General features: G+C 34.8%; 2 protein-coding genes across 2 annotated transcripts; both read left to right on the top strand.

Annotated features, from left to right (window-relative positions):
* Nucleotides 1-2,354: 2,354 nt before the first annotated feature.
* On the top strand, nt 2,355-15,322 carry LOC114267288 (alpha/beta-Hydrolases superfamily protein). The gene is made up of 5 exons (XM_028208309.2): nt 2,355-2,647; nt 3,143-3,285; nt 3,396-3,525; nt 4,452-4,643; nt 14,933-15,322. The coding sequence occupies exons 1-5, from the start codon at nt 2,420-2,422 to the stop codon at nt 15,140-15,142; spliced, it is 903 nt and encodes a 300-aa protein (XP_028064110.2). The 5' UTR covers nt 2,355-2,419; the 3' UTR covers nt 15,143-15,322.
* LOC114267289 (uncharacterized) lies at nt 8,713-10,178 on the top strand. The gene is made up of 2 exons (XM_082883931.1): nt 8,713-9,573; nt 9,867-10,178. Exons 1-2 carry the CDS (start codon nt 9,252-9,254, stop codon nt 9,878-9,880), a joined length of 336 nt encoding a protein of 111 aa, XP_082740057.1. The 5' UTR covers nt 8,713-9,251; the 3' UTR covers nt 9,881-10,178.
* Nucleotides 15,323-18,060: the final 2,738 nt, after the last annotated feature.

Here is an 18,060-nt window from a genome sequence, read left to right as displayed (position 1 = left end):
TACAAAGACTTTTTGGAAAGTGATGAGGCACTCCCAGGAATTCTAAGAAAGAACAAGTTTGAAGATCATATTTATTTTTGTGAAAAACATACATATACTAGCTACGATCCAGATGTTGTAAAGTTTCCTATTGATGTGAATTTTATTACTTACAATAGTTTTGTAAAGCCTTTTATCTACGTGAAATTTATAACTAAGTTTAGATGTATGTTAGATAATATTCATTTAAATTATTGGCTTATGCTATGAGTTTGTTTTTATAAATGTAACACACTAGGTGATATAGCCTTTTTTGCTTTTTTTCTTTTTCCTTCCTAAGATGCTCTTGAATTAGGTTAAAGAAAACTAATCATATTTTTATTTGATTGAATTTGAATTTTTGCTTCCATATATATTTTTATCAAGAAGGGTGTTGCTTTTATATTAAGTTGGTAATTTATTTTCATATAGGATTGGATGGTGTACGTATTAATCTATTTAAATAATTGTTTATTGCACAATTTTTGTCATTTTTTTTTTTGGTATTGGAAAGCATGGCTGATGTGTTATATTTATTTATCATTTTTTTCTATTGCGGATTACTAATTGGCGTACTTAATTGGTTATTTGTCATTTTTTTTTTGTATTATAGAATATTGGTTGATGTTCTTAATTTGTTGTTTTGCATTTTTCTTTGTATTGTATTGTAGTCTTTTTTTGGTTGATGTGCTTTATTTATTGGTTGATTTCTAATTGTGTTTTGGCTGGCGTGCTTAATTTGTTATTTGGCATTTTCTTTGTATTGCAGAGCACTGGTTGGTGTATTTAATTTGTTGTTTATTTTCTTCTATTGTAGAGCATTGGCTAGCGTATTTTGTCTGATTTTTATTATATATTTTTGCGTTGTGGGACTTACATGTTTTGTGTTGTGAATTTTTTTACTTTATTTCTGAGGTTTGATTAAAATACGAATTATTTCTTGTGATTTTGAAAATTACATTCCATCCCTTGATGTTTCTAATTTCGTAACAAATTGTCCCTTTTCTTAATAAATCATGAAGTCAATTAACAGTTTTTAATGATGTTAGAAATATATTTCAATTAATAATTTAAATAATTTTATTATTGTATCAGAGAGCAATTATGAATTTTATTTTTTTAGTTAGTTCTGTTAAATAAAAAAATTTGACAAGAGAATATTTGTAATTTTCAAAACAACCATGCTAAAGGCCTCGAAAGAGAGGCCCAAATTTGCCTTGGAAAGTTGTTTTGTTTCGGGTTTTTTTTTTTTTGATGTTGGTTTGGTTTTTTTTTGGGAAGGGCTTTTATGTGTACCCTAAAACATAAACCCTAATAAAAAAAAAAATTCAAACCAACACAGCCCAACAAATAAAATAAAATAAAATAAACAAACCAACATAGCCCAACAAATTGAAAAAAGAAAACAGTTGGGTTGGACTGATTGTGTGATAAAATTGACTGATCACTGCTGGTTAAAATTTGTTAATTCCATATAATTTTGTACGAGTCTTTATTATATTTTTATTTCAAATCAGAAAAACTCGGAAAAAATAAAAACCTAAATTTTAAGTCCTAAACTCTAGACCCACCCCTATACATAACCATCTAAAAAAAATAAAAAATAAAAATAAAAAATTTTACAACAGCCCAACAAGTAAATGAATAAATAAAAACAACCAAACTAACGCAACCCAACAAATAAATAAAAAATAATAATAAAAACAATCAAAGCAATACAGTTTTGAACACAGTTTTAAAGGAAAAGAAAAAGAAAAAAAAAGAAAAAAAAAAAAAAACACCATTTCGAGCCACAGATAGGGCCTCAAACTCGAGGCCTCAATCTTTTTCCTTTTCAAAATTACAGAGATAATTTATATTTTAAAAAAATCTTAACGCAATGTTTGGATTGAGTGATTTGGAGAGAAAAGAAAAGAAATGGAGAGATATGTATTTCTCTTACTTGTTTGGATAATCTAAGTGAAGAGAAATGGAAAGAAATTGAGAGATACTCATTTATCTTATAAGCCTCATTTTTAATCTTTCCATAAGTGAAGAGATTGAGAGAGAAAAGAAACCACTATTTTCATAATACCAATTTTGTTCCTATAAAAATAAAAAAAATAAAATGATTGAAAATATAAATAGGTTATTTTGGTAATATAATATAAAATAATTTCTTATCTTTTCTTTTAATAAAATCTAACCAAACAAGAATGAGAGAAATTATAATCATTTCTTTTTTTTTTATTTCTTCTTTATCTAAATAAAAATAAGAGAAATCACAATTATTTTATTTTATTTCATTTCATTTCTCTTATTATTTAAGTAATAATTTCTTTTCTTTTGTGTCGTAGATTCCCAAACACAGGGTAAAGGTGTATTTGTATTAGAACGACGTCGTGTGTAACGTACTTTTGTGATGCATTTGGGTGTTGCCCGAGAGATAAAACCTGAACAGTGGCAGTGCGTTGGAGCAATGGTGGGCATTTGTTCTAGAAGCCTCACCAAAACCCTCGTCCTTAACCTCAAGCCTGCGATCTCAGCCCTCCCACCAACTCTCTCTCCCTCCTTTTCTCGGCTTCAGGTTCGTTCGCTGATCATGGCCGACTCTGCTTTCAAGAAGATTCAGATTCAGAGAGACGACACTGTCAGTTTCTTTCTTTTTTTCTCACCTTTAAACACTTCAATTATCAGTTTTTATTCTGATCTCATATGTATATACGAGAGTTTTGTTATGGATTTTGAGCATTTTGCATCTTGTGAAGTATCAATTGATTGGTCTGTAAATGGAATAATGTGAACTAGTAGTGTTTGAATGGCCATGAATTTGTTCTGTCTGTCGTTAATCTGACGAGAGAGAGAGAGAGAGAGAGAGAGAGACTACTTTTGAGGTATGTTTTGCAATGTATATACAGGATATGTTTAATAGATTGATTAATTAGGGACATTAGTACCTTGATTTGAAAATCTCGCCCTGTTTGTGTTGGCAACTTATGGTTAAACTTCATTTAAAACTGGCTGTTAATGGACTTGTTTTAATTTCCTCATTATGTGATGAAATACTGGAGTGATGTCTATTGGTGAATTTCCATGATAATTTAATTTTGTATTCATATTCTATTGTTGGGGAAAAATCAACCAGACATTTGATGCATATGTGGTTGGCAAAGAAGACGCTCCTGGCATCGTTGTGCTTCAAGAGTGGTGGGGTGTTGACTTTGAGATCAGGAATCATGCTTTGAAAGTTTCTCAATTTGATTCTGGCTATAAAGCACTTATCCCAGAGTACGTTATCTTTGCTTGATACAACTAGTTGTTATGCTGCAAACTTGGCAAATGGAAACTGAATTTTGAGCTGCTTTTTGGTGCTTAATGATAATCTCTCACCATTTCAGTTTGTATCGGGGAAAAGTTGGTTTAGATGCTGCCGAGGCACAACATTTGATGGATGGTCTTGACTGGCAAGGTGCTGTGAAGGATATTCGTGCTTCAGTTAACTGGCTCAAAGCAAATGGTTCACAAAAGGTCTTTTTTTTTTTCCCTCCTTATCTTTTAGAAAATGATTTTGAAAAAAGATTGTCCTCACTTTTATGAAGCAGTTCTGCTGGCTGGTCAATACGCAGTGGATCCTTTAAAATCCCAAGCTTTTCAACTCACTTATTGTTAGACCAATTTGAGAGTTGTGTTTTGAGATAATAACTATTGACATTCTGATCATAGTTTATACCATTTTTTCCCCTTGCTATGGTTATTATTCTATTTTATTGTACTTATATTGACTTGCAAAAAATAAGTACCTGTGTTACTGTTAACATGGTATCGATTCTTGATTTTAGGGGTCAAGCACTCATGAGACTTATGTTTCATGCATCAGTACTTATCTGCGCTTGAAATGTGGCATCATAAACCAATGTACTCTGTGGGGCTCTTATAGATTTAATCAGGACTTGCGTGTAATTTATTTCAATTTTTCTTGCTTGATGAGCACAGATGATGTGTTGTTGTCAATGCTTGATTTTAGGGTTCAGTTACACAAGGCAGTCATTAGGCTTATGCTTCATGCAGTGATACTTTTGTACATTTGATATATGGGCGTCATAGAGCAATGCATTGTGGACTGTGGAGGGCCTTATAAATATAATTGGGACTTGTGTTTAATTCATTTGAAAAATTTCTAGCTCAATGAGCAGATGATGTGCTGTTATTGCACAGCGTAACAAATTACTTCAGCCTCTTGTACTTTTTCTTCAGTTTACCAAAAAGTATTGGCCCTAGAAATTTCAGTTGACATGTTGTGCTTCATAATTACCTCATAAACTGGTTCACATTCTGGTGAATCTTTCCTCTTATGTTACTCAAGTATTAGAGTTGTCAGAGTTGTTTTATGTGCTAAAGAAGGAGAATTCCTATAGCAAAGAATTTTAAATTTTTTTGTTGCATATGTGCAATAGGTGGGTGTAACTGGATTCTGCATGGGTGGTGCTCTCTCTATTGCTAGTTCTGTTTTAGTCCCTGAGGTTGATGCTGTTGTAGCATTCTATGGAGTTCCTTCATCAGAGCTTGCAGACCCTGCACACGCAAAGGCACCTGTTCAGGCTCATTTTGGGGAGCTCGATAGTTTTGTTGGCTTTTCAGATGTAACGGTATGGTTAATTGATTTTGATTTTCAATATTATTTTAGCATGTAGATTTCAGTTCATCACTTTATTTTTCCAGTTGACCTATGGCTTAAATAATTTTTTTTTTTAATTTTTATTTAGCACATTTTTTTTTTCACAATACAGTTGTGTGACCACCGTAAGTCTCAAGTCTGTAGTTAAATTCTGCTTTGGTTTTTGTTGTTTTTAGGTTAGTTTAATTTTTTTGGTTATTATGCTAAACCCCTAATAAAAAAGACTACAATATGGCACCAAACTTAGCTCAAACAGAGTTATGATGTTTACTTCTAAACAATGGTTGAAAGAGACTAGGAGAGCTTTATAACGTTGTTTGATTTGATGATGATAAGATCAATAAACAAAGAGTAGAAGGGATGCAAGGTAAATAAGAGCCAAAAAAGGGATAGTAGTATGGAATATTTAATGATCTGCTATGTGGAGGTTTGTATGGTACTTACAAAAGGAGAGTCTCACCAACCCAAAATTGCAACAAAAAAATCTCTTATAAGAAAATTAAAAAAAAAAAAATCATACTCTCAAATTGACAATGGAACAATTGGTAAACCTTGAAATATTTTTTTACTTTAGTTGTTGAGGATTTCGCAACAATGTATATTAAGCTCTCACACAACCTCCCTTGCGTGTGACTTTTCATTTTACATGGAGAGAAGAACAACTAACAAAGTGGAGACCAGACTGCAGACAAACCAAAAGAAGGAGCAAATGCAAATGGGGAGACTTGAACCCAAGACTTCCTTGCATCACCAAAACATAGATAATACTTTAGATCAACAGTTGTCCAAAAAGCTTAAGTTGTTAAGGAAGGACCAACAATGTTTACCATGCTTTATCACAAACAAAAATGCCCACAGAAAACTAAGAACCATTGTGAAAAATGATCTAGGTCAGTTTTTCTTCATACTCACGCACACAAAAAATAAAAATATATATATATATATATATATATAAAGCACTAGGAATTCCTTGATTTTTGTAAATTCATAGAACTCCAGCAATGCATAAGTTGAGCCCATTTTATAAGCCCTCTAGGCTCACAATTTCAACAGATTCTGAAATTTGAAAAGGCTAATCTTTAACCTACTGGCATATTGCCCCAACAAATGCCTCGAGGATTCAAGCATAAACCAATGGAGCTCGACTTTCCTCTAGTTTTGACTCATCAAATAGTGGTTGTAAGCTTACAAATTGTGATGTGCTTGTGAGAATATATTGTATATATGGTATGTTTGTGTATATTTGACATGATTGGGTATATTAGGAATTAGGCCTTAGCATTAGGAATGGTGTAAATAGGAATCTTTGTATTTTCTTTTTCGTATTTCCTTTTTCAGCCATAGATTAGGGTTGTATAACTGATGATCTCTTTGTAAACAAATACAAGTAGAATATACAGAATTATTCAGAAACTTACATGGTATTAGAGCTTGGTTCAAAACCCTAACAGCCAACATGAATCTCTCTCTGGTTTTGATCTCTGATTCAATCGAGTTCTTTGTTCCTTTCTTTGTTTGGTTCGTTCGTCTGATTCGAAGTCGACTTGAAGTTGACCTATCTGGTTCCTTTTCTCTCTCTCGTTTGGTTCATCATTGGGTCTGGTTCGTTTGGGTCATCTGCTTCGTTCGATCGATCGTCTGCTCCCTCTCGTCTGGTTCGTCTAATTCACCATTGGGTCATCTGCTTCGATCCTCTGATTCGTCTGACTTGTACGACTTATCTAAGTTCGCGACCCATCTCGTTCATACTCATGTAGGGGTGAGCATGGTCCGGATTGGACCGGATTGGGGTAAAACCAAGACCAATCCGTTATCTACGGTTCCTGAAAAATTGGAACCAATTCAATCCGTTTAAATCATGGAACCAATCCGAACCAATTCATTTAAATACGGATTGGATCAGTTTAGGACCACGGATTTATATAATTAAACAATAAAAAAAATATATATATATATATATATAACACTTTAATTTCATAAGAACATAAACATAGCGCTATATTAGTTCCACAATAGCAACATATTTTTCTATAATAGCAACATACTGTTCTAAAATTTAAATAATCATAAGTAAGGTTTTGAAAAGCAATTGTGGTCGCTGTAACGGTTGCGGTTGCGGTTGCGGTTGCGGTTGCGGGGTGTAAAGGCCGTAGTGTAACGGTTGCGGTAACTGGAACCGTAAATTTTTTTATTTTTCGCACAATTTGAAAAAAACTTACCCATTCGCATATTTTTTTTCCATGATCATATTTATTGGATTAAAAATAAATATTAATTAATTTTTGTAAATTTTTAAGTATGATCCAATATATTTCATATTTTTAAATCACTATAAACTGAGTTTTTTACATTTTATTTTAATAATTAATGACTTTATATTATACAAAAAATCAATCACTAATTATTATATATAAGATAAACAATGACAAAAGTATGTGAATAAATAAGAGCCTAAATATATATATATATACAAATTTTAATCAAGCCAAATAGATAATGACTACACTTATTATTATTATTTTCAAACAATATATAGATAGACACACACAAACAAAATGGTTTAGTGATAGCAGCTGAATAGAATAACATAGGTCATACAGCTTCAACAAATTAATAATATGTTCTTCATCTTCTCTCTTCTCTCTCTCTATCTCTTGCTCTTTCATTTTCTCTCTTTATCTTCCTTCTTCTCTCAATCCCTCTTCCCCCATTTTCAGTTTTTTTTTTTTCTTTCCCGAAAGAAATAGTTTGGAACCGTTACGTAACGGTGCGTAACAGGCCGTTACGCCTGTTACGGCACCGTTACGACTGCTACGGCAGCCGCTACAGTCGACACACCTGTGAATCTCAATCACACTGCAAAAGCGGCCGTAACGAGTGGCGGTAACCGCCAAAACCATTACGTAACGGCGTTACGTAATGGTTGTGGCTACTTTTTAAAACCTTGATCATAAGAAAACTGGATTCACCATAAAAATTTAGACCATTATAAATTAAAATTAAAAACTAACAAACAAAAGTAATAAAAGACGATATTATACGGGTTTAGGTTTAAGTTTAGGTTTCATATAGAATAAGAGAAGATACTATGAGGGAGGATGTATAATAAAAATATAGACTATTTGCATACGGTCCGAATCGATTCCAATCCAGAACCGTGGGGTTCAATCCGGAACCAATCTGTGGGCTACAGATTTTTAATTCTTCAATTCGGAACCGAACCACGGATTCAAAAAATCAATCCAAACCTATCGGATTGGACTGGACTGGATCGGATTACGGATTTCACGGATTCTTTGCTCAGCCCTATACTCATGATCTCTCTGTCTCTCTCTGGTTCTTTGGTCTGAAGTTGTGAAGGTCCTTTGATTGTCGCAAGCAAGGTTCTGAAAAGCGGTTGCGGTCGCCGTAACGGTAGTAGTGACGCGGTTGCGGGGTGTAAAGGCCGTAGTGTAATGGTTGCAATAACCGGAATCGTGAATTTTTTTATTTTTCGCACAATTTGAAAAAAACTTACCCATACGCATATTTTTTTTCCATGATCATATTTATTGGATTAAAAATAAATATTAATCAATTTTTGTAAATTTTTAAGTATGATCCAATATATTTCATATTTTTAAATCACTATAAACTGAGTTTTTTATATTTTATTTTAATAATTAATGACTTTATATTATACAAAAAATCAATCACTAACTATTATATATAAGATAAACAATGACAAAAGTATGTGAATAAATAAGAGCCTAAATATATATATATACAAATTTTAATCAAGCCAAATAGATAATGACTACACTTATTATTATTATTATTATTATTATTATTTTCAAACAATATATAGATAGACACACACAAACAAAATGGTTTAGTGATAGCAGCTGAATAGAATAACATAGGTCATACAGTTTTAACAAATTAATAATATGTTTTTCATCTTCCCTCTTCTCTCTCTCTATCTCTTGCTCTTTCATTTTCTCTTTTTATCTTCCCTCTTCTCTCTATCCCTCTTCCTCCATTTTCAGTTTTTTTTTTTTTTTTTTTTTTTTTTTTTTTTTTTTGTGTTTTTTCGAAAGAAACAGTTTGGAACCGTTACGTAACGGTGCGTAACAGGCCGTTACGGCATCGTTACGACTGCTACGGCAGCCGCTACAGTCGACACACCTGTGAATCTCAATCACACTGCAAAAGCGGCCGTAACGAGTGGCGGTAACTGTCAAAACCGTTACGTAACGGCGTTACGTAACGGTTGCGGTCACTTTTTAAAACCTTGGTCGCAAGGTCTCTGTGTGGAGCTTGGTTTTCTCGCACTGAGTATTAATCGAGAGTACCACTGGTGTTCTCCCACTCAGTGGTCTAATATTCTGGTTATTTTGTTTTCACCCATCAGTTCTCAATTTATTACACTTAAATCTCCTTTAAATTTCTTGTTATTATCCTTCGACCCCTAATTGGCCATTTTGTTCTGTTTTGGGTTTACTACAATTTAACCCCTCAGATTTTGAGTATTACACTTGAATCGCTGGTTTGGCTATTTTGTTTGATTGAACTTGAACCTCTCAGTTTTCTGATTATTATGTCTTTGGCTTCTGATGAGTGTGCTTTCTGCCATCAGAAAGGCCATTGGAAGTATCATTGTCCTAAGAAGGGATGTTTGTCTTCTTCGCCTATGTCTGCCTCGTCTTCTCAGCAGTTTCTGATCAAGTTCTGTGCTTCTCCTCTAAGTACCGTTCAACCTCCCGCTAGTTCTACTGCATCTGCTCTGGCTCCTGATCCTGATTTGGCTTCCTTGACTGCTCGGATTAGGCAGCTTCAACATACATTGTCTACCTCTCAGCCATTCCTGTCTGCCTCCATTGTTTCCTCTCTTCATTCAGGTTTATTTGGGTCTTCTTCAGGTATTTCTTCATTTGTCTAGCTTTTTGACTCTGGTGCCTCTCATCATATGACTCCCCATCTCTCCTTACTTCAAAATTGTACTCTTCTTTCCTTTTTTATTACTATCAATGTTGCCAATGAGTCTGGTATGTCTGTTATATCTGTTGGGTCTGTCCTACCGTCTGCTATGTCTGTTGTCTCTATGCCATCTGTCCTTTATGTTCCTCAGTTATTTGTCAGTTTATTATCTATCAGTCAGCTTGATACCTCTGGTTTTGATGTTATTTTTTCTTCTTCTATCTGTTCTGTGCAGGATCGGATGTTTAAACAGCAGATTGGGACCAGACGTAGAGTTGGAGACCTCTATGTGGTGGAGAGCTTGCATCTGCCGATGGCAACCTCTCCGATTGCCTTTTTTTCTTTTCAGTTAGATTCTCTGTCTAGTCCTTCCTACTTGTGGCATTCTAGATTAGGACATTTGTCTGCTGATCGTTTACGGTCTTTAGCTCAGTCTAGTATATTGGGTAAAGTTTCTCCTGGTGAACTTCCTAAATGTCGGGGGTGTAAACTTGTTAAAATGACAGCCTTACCTTTTCATAAAAGTACTTCTGTATCTGATACACCATTTTTCTTTAGTTCATACTGATGTTTGGGGCCCTTCGCCTGTTCTCACTAAAGGGGGTTCTATATACTATGTGTCATTTATTGATGACTGCACACGTTACATTTAGGTTTATTTTATGGCTCATAAGTCTAACTTCAACCAGATATACCGTACTTGCTAGTCTATGGTCACTACACAGTTTGGGTCTACTATTAAATTGTTGCGGTCTGACTTGGGTGGGGAATACTTTAAAACTGAATTCTGTGAATATTTAGCCAAATTGGGTGTCATTTACCAAACTTCTTGCACTGATACACCTACCTAAAATGGTCGAGTTGAACGTAAATACCGTTATCTCCTTGAGACAGCTAGGTCTCTCCTTCCCTTTACCTCCGTTTCGGCTCTGTTTTGGGGTAAGGCAGTTCTTACTGCTGCTTTTCTTCTCAACTGTATACCTATCCCTATTCTTTCTGGTCGGTCTCCTTATGAGTCTTTATTTTCTCAACTTCTTAATTATTTCCTCCTTTGTGTGTTTGGGTCTGCTTGTTTTACCCTTTTATCCCGTAAAGATAGGACCAAACTAAGTGTCCGGTCTGTTCTGTGTCTTTTTGGGTTATAGTCTCACTCAGAAAGGTTGTCGTTGTTATGACCCTGTTTTGTGTTTTCTTAATGTCTCCCGCTATGTTGCCTTTCTTGAACGTTTATCTTACTTTCAGCTTCCTCCTCTCACCACCCCCAGTTTCCAAAAAAGATTTAGTTCATATTGATCCGTTTCCTTCTGAGGTCCCGTCTGATGAGTACATCTCCACAGTTTCTCTTGAGCTTGTTCCATTTTCTCCTTTTGCTTCACCTCTGGCTGCTTGTCCTCATTCGGTTTCTTCTCTTCCTCCGTTAGTTTGTTCTCGTCACATGGCTTCTCCTTTACCAGCTGTCTCTACCCCTGCTGCTGATCCTCCTACATCTAACGACTCTGATCCTGCTGCCCACTGATATCTTACTCGAGCGCGTCATCCTCCAAACATGTTGGGTTAGTCTAATACATGTTTTTCTGCTTTCTATCGTACTTTTATGTTTGCTATTTACTCTTTTTCAGAACTTCAATTTTACAAGAAGGCTTGTCAGTATCCTTATTGGATTCAAGCTATGGAGGATGAGTTGTCTGCTTTACAGAAAACTAGTACTTGGGAGTTGGTTCCTTTGCCTGTTGGTAAGAATCTGGTTGGTTGCAAATGGATTTACAAAGTCAAGACTCATTTTGATGGTTCTCTTGAGCGCTACAAAGCTTGTCTAGTTGCCAAAGGTTTCTCACAGGAGTATGGTATTGATTATGAGGAGACCTTTGTTCCTGTTGTCAAGATGATTACTGTCTGTACTTTGATCTCTGTCGTTGCTGTTTGTTCTTGGCCTCTTTATCAAATGGATGCTAAGAATGCTTTTCTTAATGGCCATCTCATTGAGGAGGTTTACATGTGTCTTCCCTTAGCTTTCACCATTCCTCTGGACAGGTTTGTCGCATTTGGCGTGCTCTGTATGGTCTGAAGCAACCTCCTTGTACTTGGTATGATCGTTTTCAGACTGGTGTTACTGAGCTTGGATTTCATCTTTCTGCTTCCGACTGTGCTTTGTTTCTGAGAGTCATATCTCGGCTGGTTTTGTTGCTGTCTTAGTATATGTGGATGATATGATCATCACTGGTTCTGACTCTTCTGCTATTTCCGAGGTCAAGCAGCATCTGTTCCGCACTTTCGAAATGAAGGATCTGGGTCCATTGCGGTAATTTCTTAGTATCGAGGTTGCTTCTTCTCCAAAGGACTATTTTCTGTCTCAGGCTAAGTATGTTAATGAGGTCATTCACCATGTTAGTCTTACTGATATTAAGGTTTCTGATACACCTATTGAGCTTAATGTGAAGCTCACCTCTACTGATGGAGTCCCTTTGGCTGATCTCACTTTATATCGCGAGCTCGTGAGTTGTTTAGTTTATCTGACTGTCACTCGTTCTGATCTTGCTTCTGCTGTTCATGTGGTTAGTCAGTTCGTTTCTGCTCCTCGCTTTACCCATTGGGCTGCTTTGGTTCGCATTCTTCGCTATCTTCGGGTACGATTTTTCAAGGCTTACTATTGTCTTCTACTTTATTTTTAGACTTGGTGGCCTATGCTGATTCTGATTGGGCTGGTGATGTTACTGATCGCAAGTCCACCTTTGGTTTCTGTATGTTTCTTGGCGATTCTTTGATCTCTTGGAAAAACAAGAAACAAACTGTTGTTGCTCGCTCTACTGTCGAAGCTGAGTACCGTGCTACTGCTGAGCTTGTTTGGCTTTGTTGTCTTCTCTCTAATTTGGGTGTACTTTAGTCTTCTCCGACCTCTCTCTATTGTGACAACCGTAGTGCTATTCAGATTATCCACAATACTGTCTTCTATGAACGGACGAAACACATTGAGATTGATTGTCATTTTGTCTGAAAGCATCTGCAATCTGACTCTATTTCGCTTCCTTTCGTCGCTTCGGCTTTGCAGCTTGCGGACTTCTTTACCAAGACTCACACTACCGCTCGGTTTCAGTTTCTTCTTGGCAAACTCTCTGGATTTTCTGCTAAAATACCTTGAGTTTGAACGAGGGTGTGAGAATATATTGTATATATGGTATGTTTGTATATATATGGCATGATTGTGTATATTAGGAATTAGGCCTTAGCATTAGGAATGGTGTAAATAGGAATTTTTATATTTCCTTTTTCGTATTTCCTTTTTCAGTCATAGATTAGAGCTATACAACTGATGACCTCTTTGTAAACAAATACAAGTAGAATATATAGAATTATTCAGAAAACTTACAGTGCTATTGTACAAAAGAAACTGTAGATATTGGAAAAACACTTATATCAAAGAATGTTTGGGAGAGTACGAAAGATTTGCTGGAATCAACTAAATATCTTAGTTCTAGTTCTTTTTGTTTGGAGTTCCACTTTCTTGTTTCAACTTTCTTTATTGTATACATTCCTGGACGGCAATGTAGCACAGGATGCAAAGCCTCAAATTAAAGAAGCAGAGTTGGAATAATAATCTCTCTGAGATTAGGATTTCACATGAGTTTTGAATTTCGTATAATTCATCACAGAGCAAAATAATAGAGTACTGAGACTTCAGTTATGTATTTATGTGCATTCGGCAACATTACTTCCATCTCCCTACATGTGTGCTGGAAGTGGCAATTCGTAGTCTGTCAAAGGAGCTCTTTGCATCCCATGATGTCTCTGCATCACTTTCCAATTTAACCTGGCAATATACCAAAACCCAAGCCACACAGAAATCTTAACATTTGGCCCAAAGCTCTCCTCTGATGTTTGTGAATTATTCAGTATTAAAACATAAAATTTTCAACCATTGACATCGACACACTAAGTACTGAAAAAACTTTATAACTCCTGGACTAGACTTTTCCTCAAACCAGTGTCCATATGCAGTTTAATACAATGTCCAGAATTTAATTGGACAATCTGATGTAAATAACTTTTCCCCTGTAGTGTGGTAGTCAGATTAAGTTTTTGATAAATAACTTTCACTCTTAATGTTACACAACAATGAAGCAATTTATTCAATTCAAATTTTGCTTCTTCTCAAGTTATTGTCTTATTTGGATTGCAGCTTTTGTATGCAAAAATTGGCAAATGAATGTTATCATGTTTGTGTGATGTAGAACTAAGCTGCTTTTAAGTGTGAAGATTCATCTGAATTTTAACATGACATTTGTATGATACATAAGACAGTAACAAAATAGTAATGGAGGAAGAAATGATTTATAATGCCTCTTTTGGAGCATACCTTGATTCATTTACAAAAACTAATTTATTTATTTATTAATTCTTCCTAGTATTTAATTTTTGACACTTATGTGTCTGATATTTTTTTTAATAAAATTACCTCAAGTAACAAAGAGTAGACTAGAAACCATCACCATGTATATGCTTACATATGCAAGCAGAAGAGAAGTGAAGATTGAGGACCGAACACTACCTAAGAGTGAATATTTTCGTTATTTAGGATCGATTATCACAACGACTAGGGAGATTGGAGCGGATGTGATCCATATAATTAAGGCGAGGTGGCTTAAGTGGAGGAGTGCGTCCAGGGTACTGTACAATAAACGAGTACGCACTAGATTAAAAGGGAAATTCTATAGAATGGCTATTAGACCAACAATGTTGTATGAGACGGAATGTTGGGTAACTAAGAAACTACATATAGATAAGATGAGTGTTGCTGAGATGAGGATGTTAAGGTGGATGTGTGGCAAGACTAGAAAAAATAGAGTTAGGAATGAGTATATTCGAGAATGGGTAGGAGTAGTACTGATAGAAGATAAGTTGAGGGAGAATAGATTGAGATGGTTTGGTCGTATACAACAGAGACAGTAGTGAAGAGATGCGATACAGTGACGGTAGATGAAAGTGTTGGGGGAAGGGGCAAATTTAGATTGACGTGGGCTAGTGTAATAAATAGAGATATGAATCTTCTTAATTTGACTAACGATATGGCCTTGGATAGAGTCGAATGAAGAAAAATGATTCATGTAGCCGACTCCATTTGATGGGACTTAAGGCTTAGCTTAGTTTGGTTTGATTTGGTTTCAATGTAGTATAGTTCTGTTGACATTGCACTTAAAGTGATATATGAATTGCATAGTGATTTGAATAGCTCCAAGTCTCAAAGTAAAGAAAATTTGTGTATGCAAGTATCTATGCTTAAATGCTAGTTTGTTAATGATTTTTCAGGCAGCTAAAGCATTGGAGGAAAAGCTGAAGGCATCAGGAGTTCCGTATGAGGTACTTGTTTATCCAAGAAATGCACATGCTTTTATGAATAAGTCTCCCGAGGGTGTGGAGAGGAGGAAAGGTATGGGATGGGCTGATGATGACGAAGCTGCAGTGGAGCTGGCTTGGTCTCGGTTCCGATCATGGATGAGCCGTTTCTTATCTCCCTAAGCAATATGTGTTGCACTGCCTATCACATTAAAGTTTCCTACCTTAATATAATAATCTGGTATGCAGTCAAGATATGTTAGGTATGCTGTTCTTACTCTTTGCAAAGTGTGTGCGGATGTAACTTTAAAAATTGCTTTCGTTGTGATATATTACTACTGCGAATATTGTTCTGTCAGTAAATGTTTGTCTTCTTAAGAATATTACTCCTTAGATGCCGTGTAAACAAAGTTGGAATAACTGGATCGGACTACAAAGGAATTCCTGTGTGAACGTATGCCTCAAATTTCAAGAATTAAACATGGTTGAAAGTTGTGATTAATTGACTGGATTGAAATTAGGGCTGGGATTAGGACGGGATGTTTGTTTGAGTTAAAACGACAAACAGTAGGAGAAAACTCAGGTAACTAGGAAACTTGGGAGGAAGGGATTTCTAGAAACTTGTAATGAAACTTCACTGTATGTAATTGAGGGCCCCAGCAAGTGCTGGTGGGAGGAGAGTGACTGCTGAACAACGGGCCATTGTCTTCATTTTGATAGAATGGGTGTTTCCTTGTGGGGTTAGAACTTAGAATTTGAGGCATGGTCTTATTTCATTGAATTGGTTTTGTTAGTGGGGTTAACCACTATTCCATTTGTTTTCAGGTTGTCAATTCAGTGAACTATATTCTCCTTATAGGTCTCTTTCTGTGGGGCAAGAATGCCACAATTATCCAAACAGCTATTTTGTTTGGTCAATTATGTGCTAGTGCTGTTGAAAATTTTCTTCTAATGATGGTGAAGTTGGATGAATTTTAGCTGAAAGATCCGCAGGGAATTGACCATTTTAGGTAGGGGTGTTTGCAGTTCAGTTGCGGTCGGAAAATCTCTAATCTGTCGTCCATCCTCCGGATGGGCGGGTTGAAAAAAATCAATCTACATCTGTCCGCTGAATTGACGGATGCGGATTGAGCGGATTGGTAGATTGACGGATGGATGCGAATCGGTTTGGCGGTTTAAATTTTTATAAATTTTGAACATAATACAACAACTTGTCAATATTTTTTTTTTGGATAACAATCTAACTCAACAAACCAAAAGAATAAGTAAATTGTCAAATACTAATAATAAATACATATAAGAATAACAATGCATTATTAAAACTATTTCATTGTTTGTTTTTATTCAAAAATTATTTAATTTGATTTTAAAAAAAAATGACAAAATTAAGCCTTATATTTTTCACACAAAAATATTAAATATCAACTCTTGTCATTTGATAAGAGGATTTTCAAATTGAAAATAAATTGAAAACACAACAGAATATCTAAACAAATTGAAAATATAAAATATTACAAATTGCTAGTGGTGTTCGCAGTTTGGTGGTTTGATTGTGGCCAAAGGAATCCGCCTTCCGTCTAAAATTAGACGGATTGGAAAAATTCAATTCGCAATTGTTTGTTCGTCCAAAATGTAGCGGATTGGTTCGATTCGATTTGAGCAGATCGAAATATCCGCTGTTCACCCTCTAATTTTAGGTATAGATTGTCAAGAAATATTTAGGTATTTCTTCTAGGTTTAGAATTGTCAGGAAGTGGCGAATTCTTTATTGGGAATTGACCATTTTAGGAGTAAATGGTTTTATTTGAATGGCAAACGGAAACGGACACTTCTACAAAAGAAGCGGCTTGTGCCCGAAACCCTTCAGACTCCTTAAAGCTTATTTGATATTTCTTCAGCGTGTTTTAAGTAATAAATTAAATTCATTAGATTGGTCAATTAAATTTGTCAAGACTTCATGGACACTTCCATGGCACTTCTTGAATCTTCCGAACACGTCTCGTATGATGAATACTTTCATAATAATAATAATATTGTGCATTCATCAAAATGCAATTTATGCACTCTAAATACATTTTAAAACATCTATAAGATGAATACATTATGTGTGTTATAATATTCTACAATTGTTTTACATTTTTTAGAGTATAATTATTACGTGAATGATATTTTGAAATTCAAGTTATAAAATATGTTACTTTTTAATATAATTAGTGTTTTGTTAGACATTTTTATTTTTGAATAAATTATTTATATGTATAACATATAATAAATTTGTAAAAGCGTGGCACATCCTGCAATTTTTTGAAAACCAATGTGTGAGTGTGTCCGTGTGAATGGTTGTTTGGATTGTGATGCATTACTGCCGTACGGTACTACTACGGTCATAGTCAGCTCGCTCTCCCTTTGTTTTTTTGGCTTTTGTTTTTGTTGTGTTGTGTTTTGATTTTGATTTTGATTTTGATTATTTAAAATGTTTTTGTTTTTTGTGAGAAAATGAACCACTTCATCTTTTTCATCCATGCCTTTATTCTTCTACGGATAGGATTTTTTCAACTTCACCACTGAAGTTGGAACTTCAAATTCTGCAACTGGATTTGTCCAAAATTATGCGACTTATAAATTTACTATTATTTCTTTCCATTAACTACTCAAATTTTTGTTTGTTTGTTTATTTGTTTTTTTTTCCTTGCTGAGAAAATGAACATATTTGCCCCTCTTTTTCATCCAAGCCTTTCATTTTTTGACGTATTAGTTCAAACTCAATTTTCTAAACCAAACATTGGGTTATGCATTTTGTTGAATTAATAATCCAATTTCAAAGTTGTCCCCGCCCAAACAATATGGCATGGTTTGTTCTTCTGCACTACATCAAATATTAAGATCCATCATTTTCTCTCTTTCTAAAATTTCATTATTTGCTTCCATGGCCTCCTCTTTAATTTTATTTTAGAAAGTCTATGAAAACACAATCAATCATATAACCAACCACGCAAAGCATAAGTAGAACAATATGAGTAAAATTGTATTTTATATGATGGGCTATATCATCTGATATTTGCGGTTAAAATTGTTTTATATAATTGATTATGTGTTTATAA

This window comes from Camellia sinensis, chromosome 8, assembly GCF_055761805.1.
Source record: "Camellia sinensis isolate YWXY chromosome 8, ASM5576180v1, whole genome shotgun sequence".
NCBI lineage: Eukaryota > Viridiplantae > Streptophyta > Magnoliopsida > Ericales > Theaceae > Camellia > Camellia sinensis.
The sequence above is the reverse complement of the archived record's forward strand: the minus strand, read 5'-3'. Positions and strand labels throughout refer to the sequence as shown.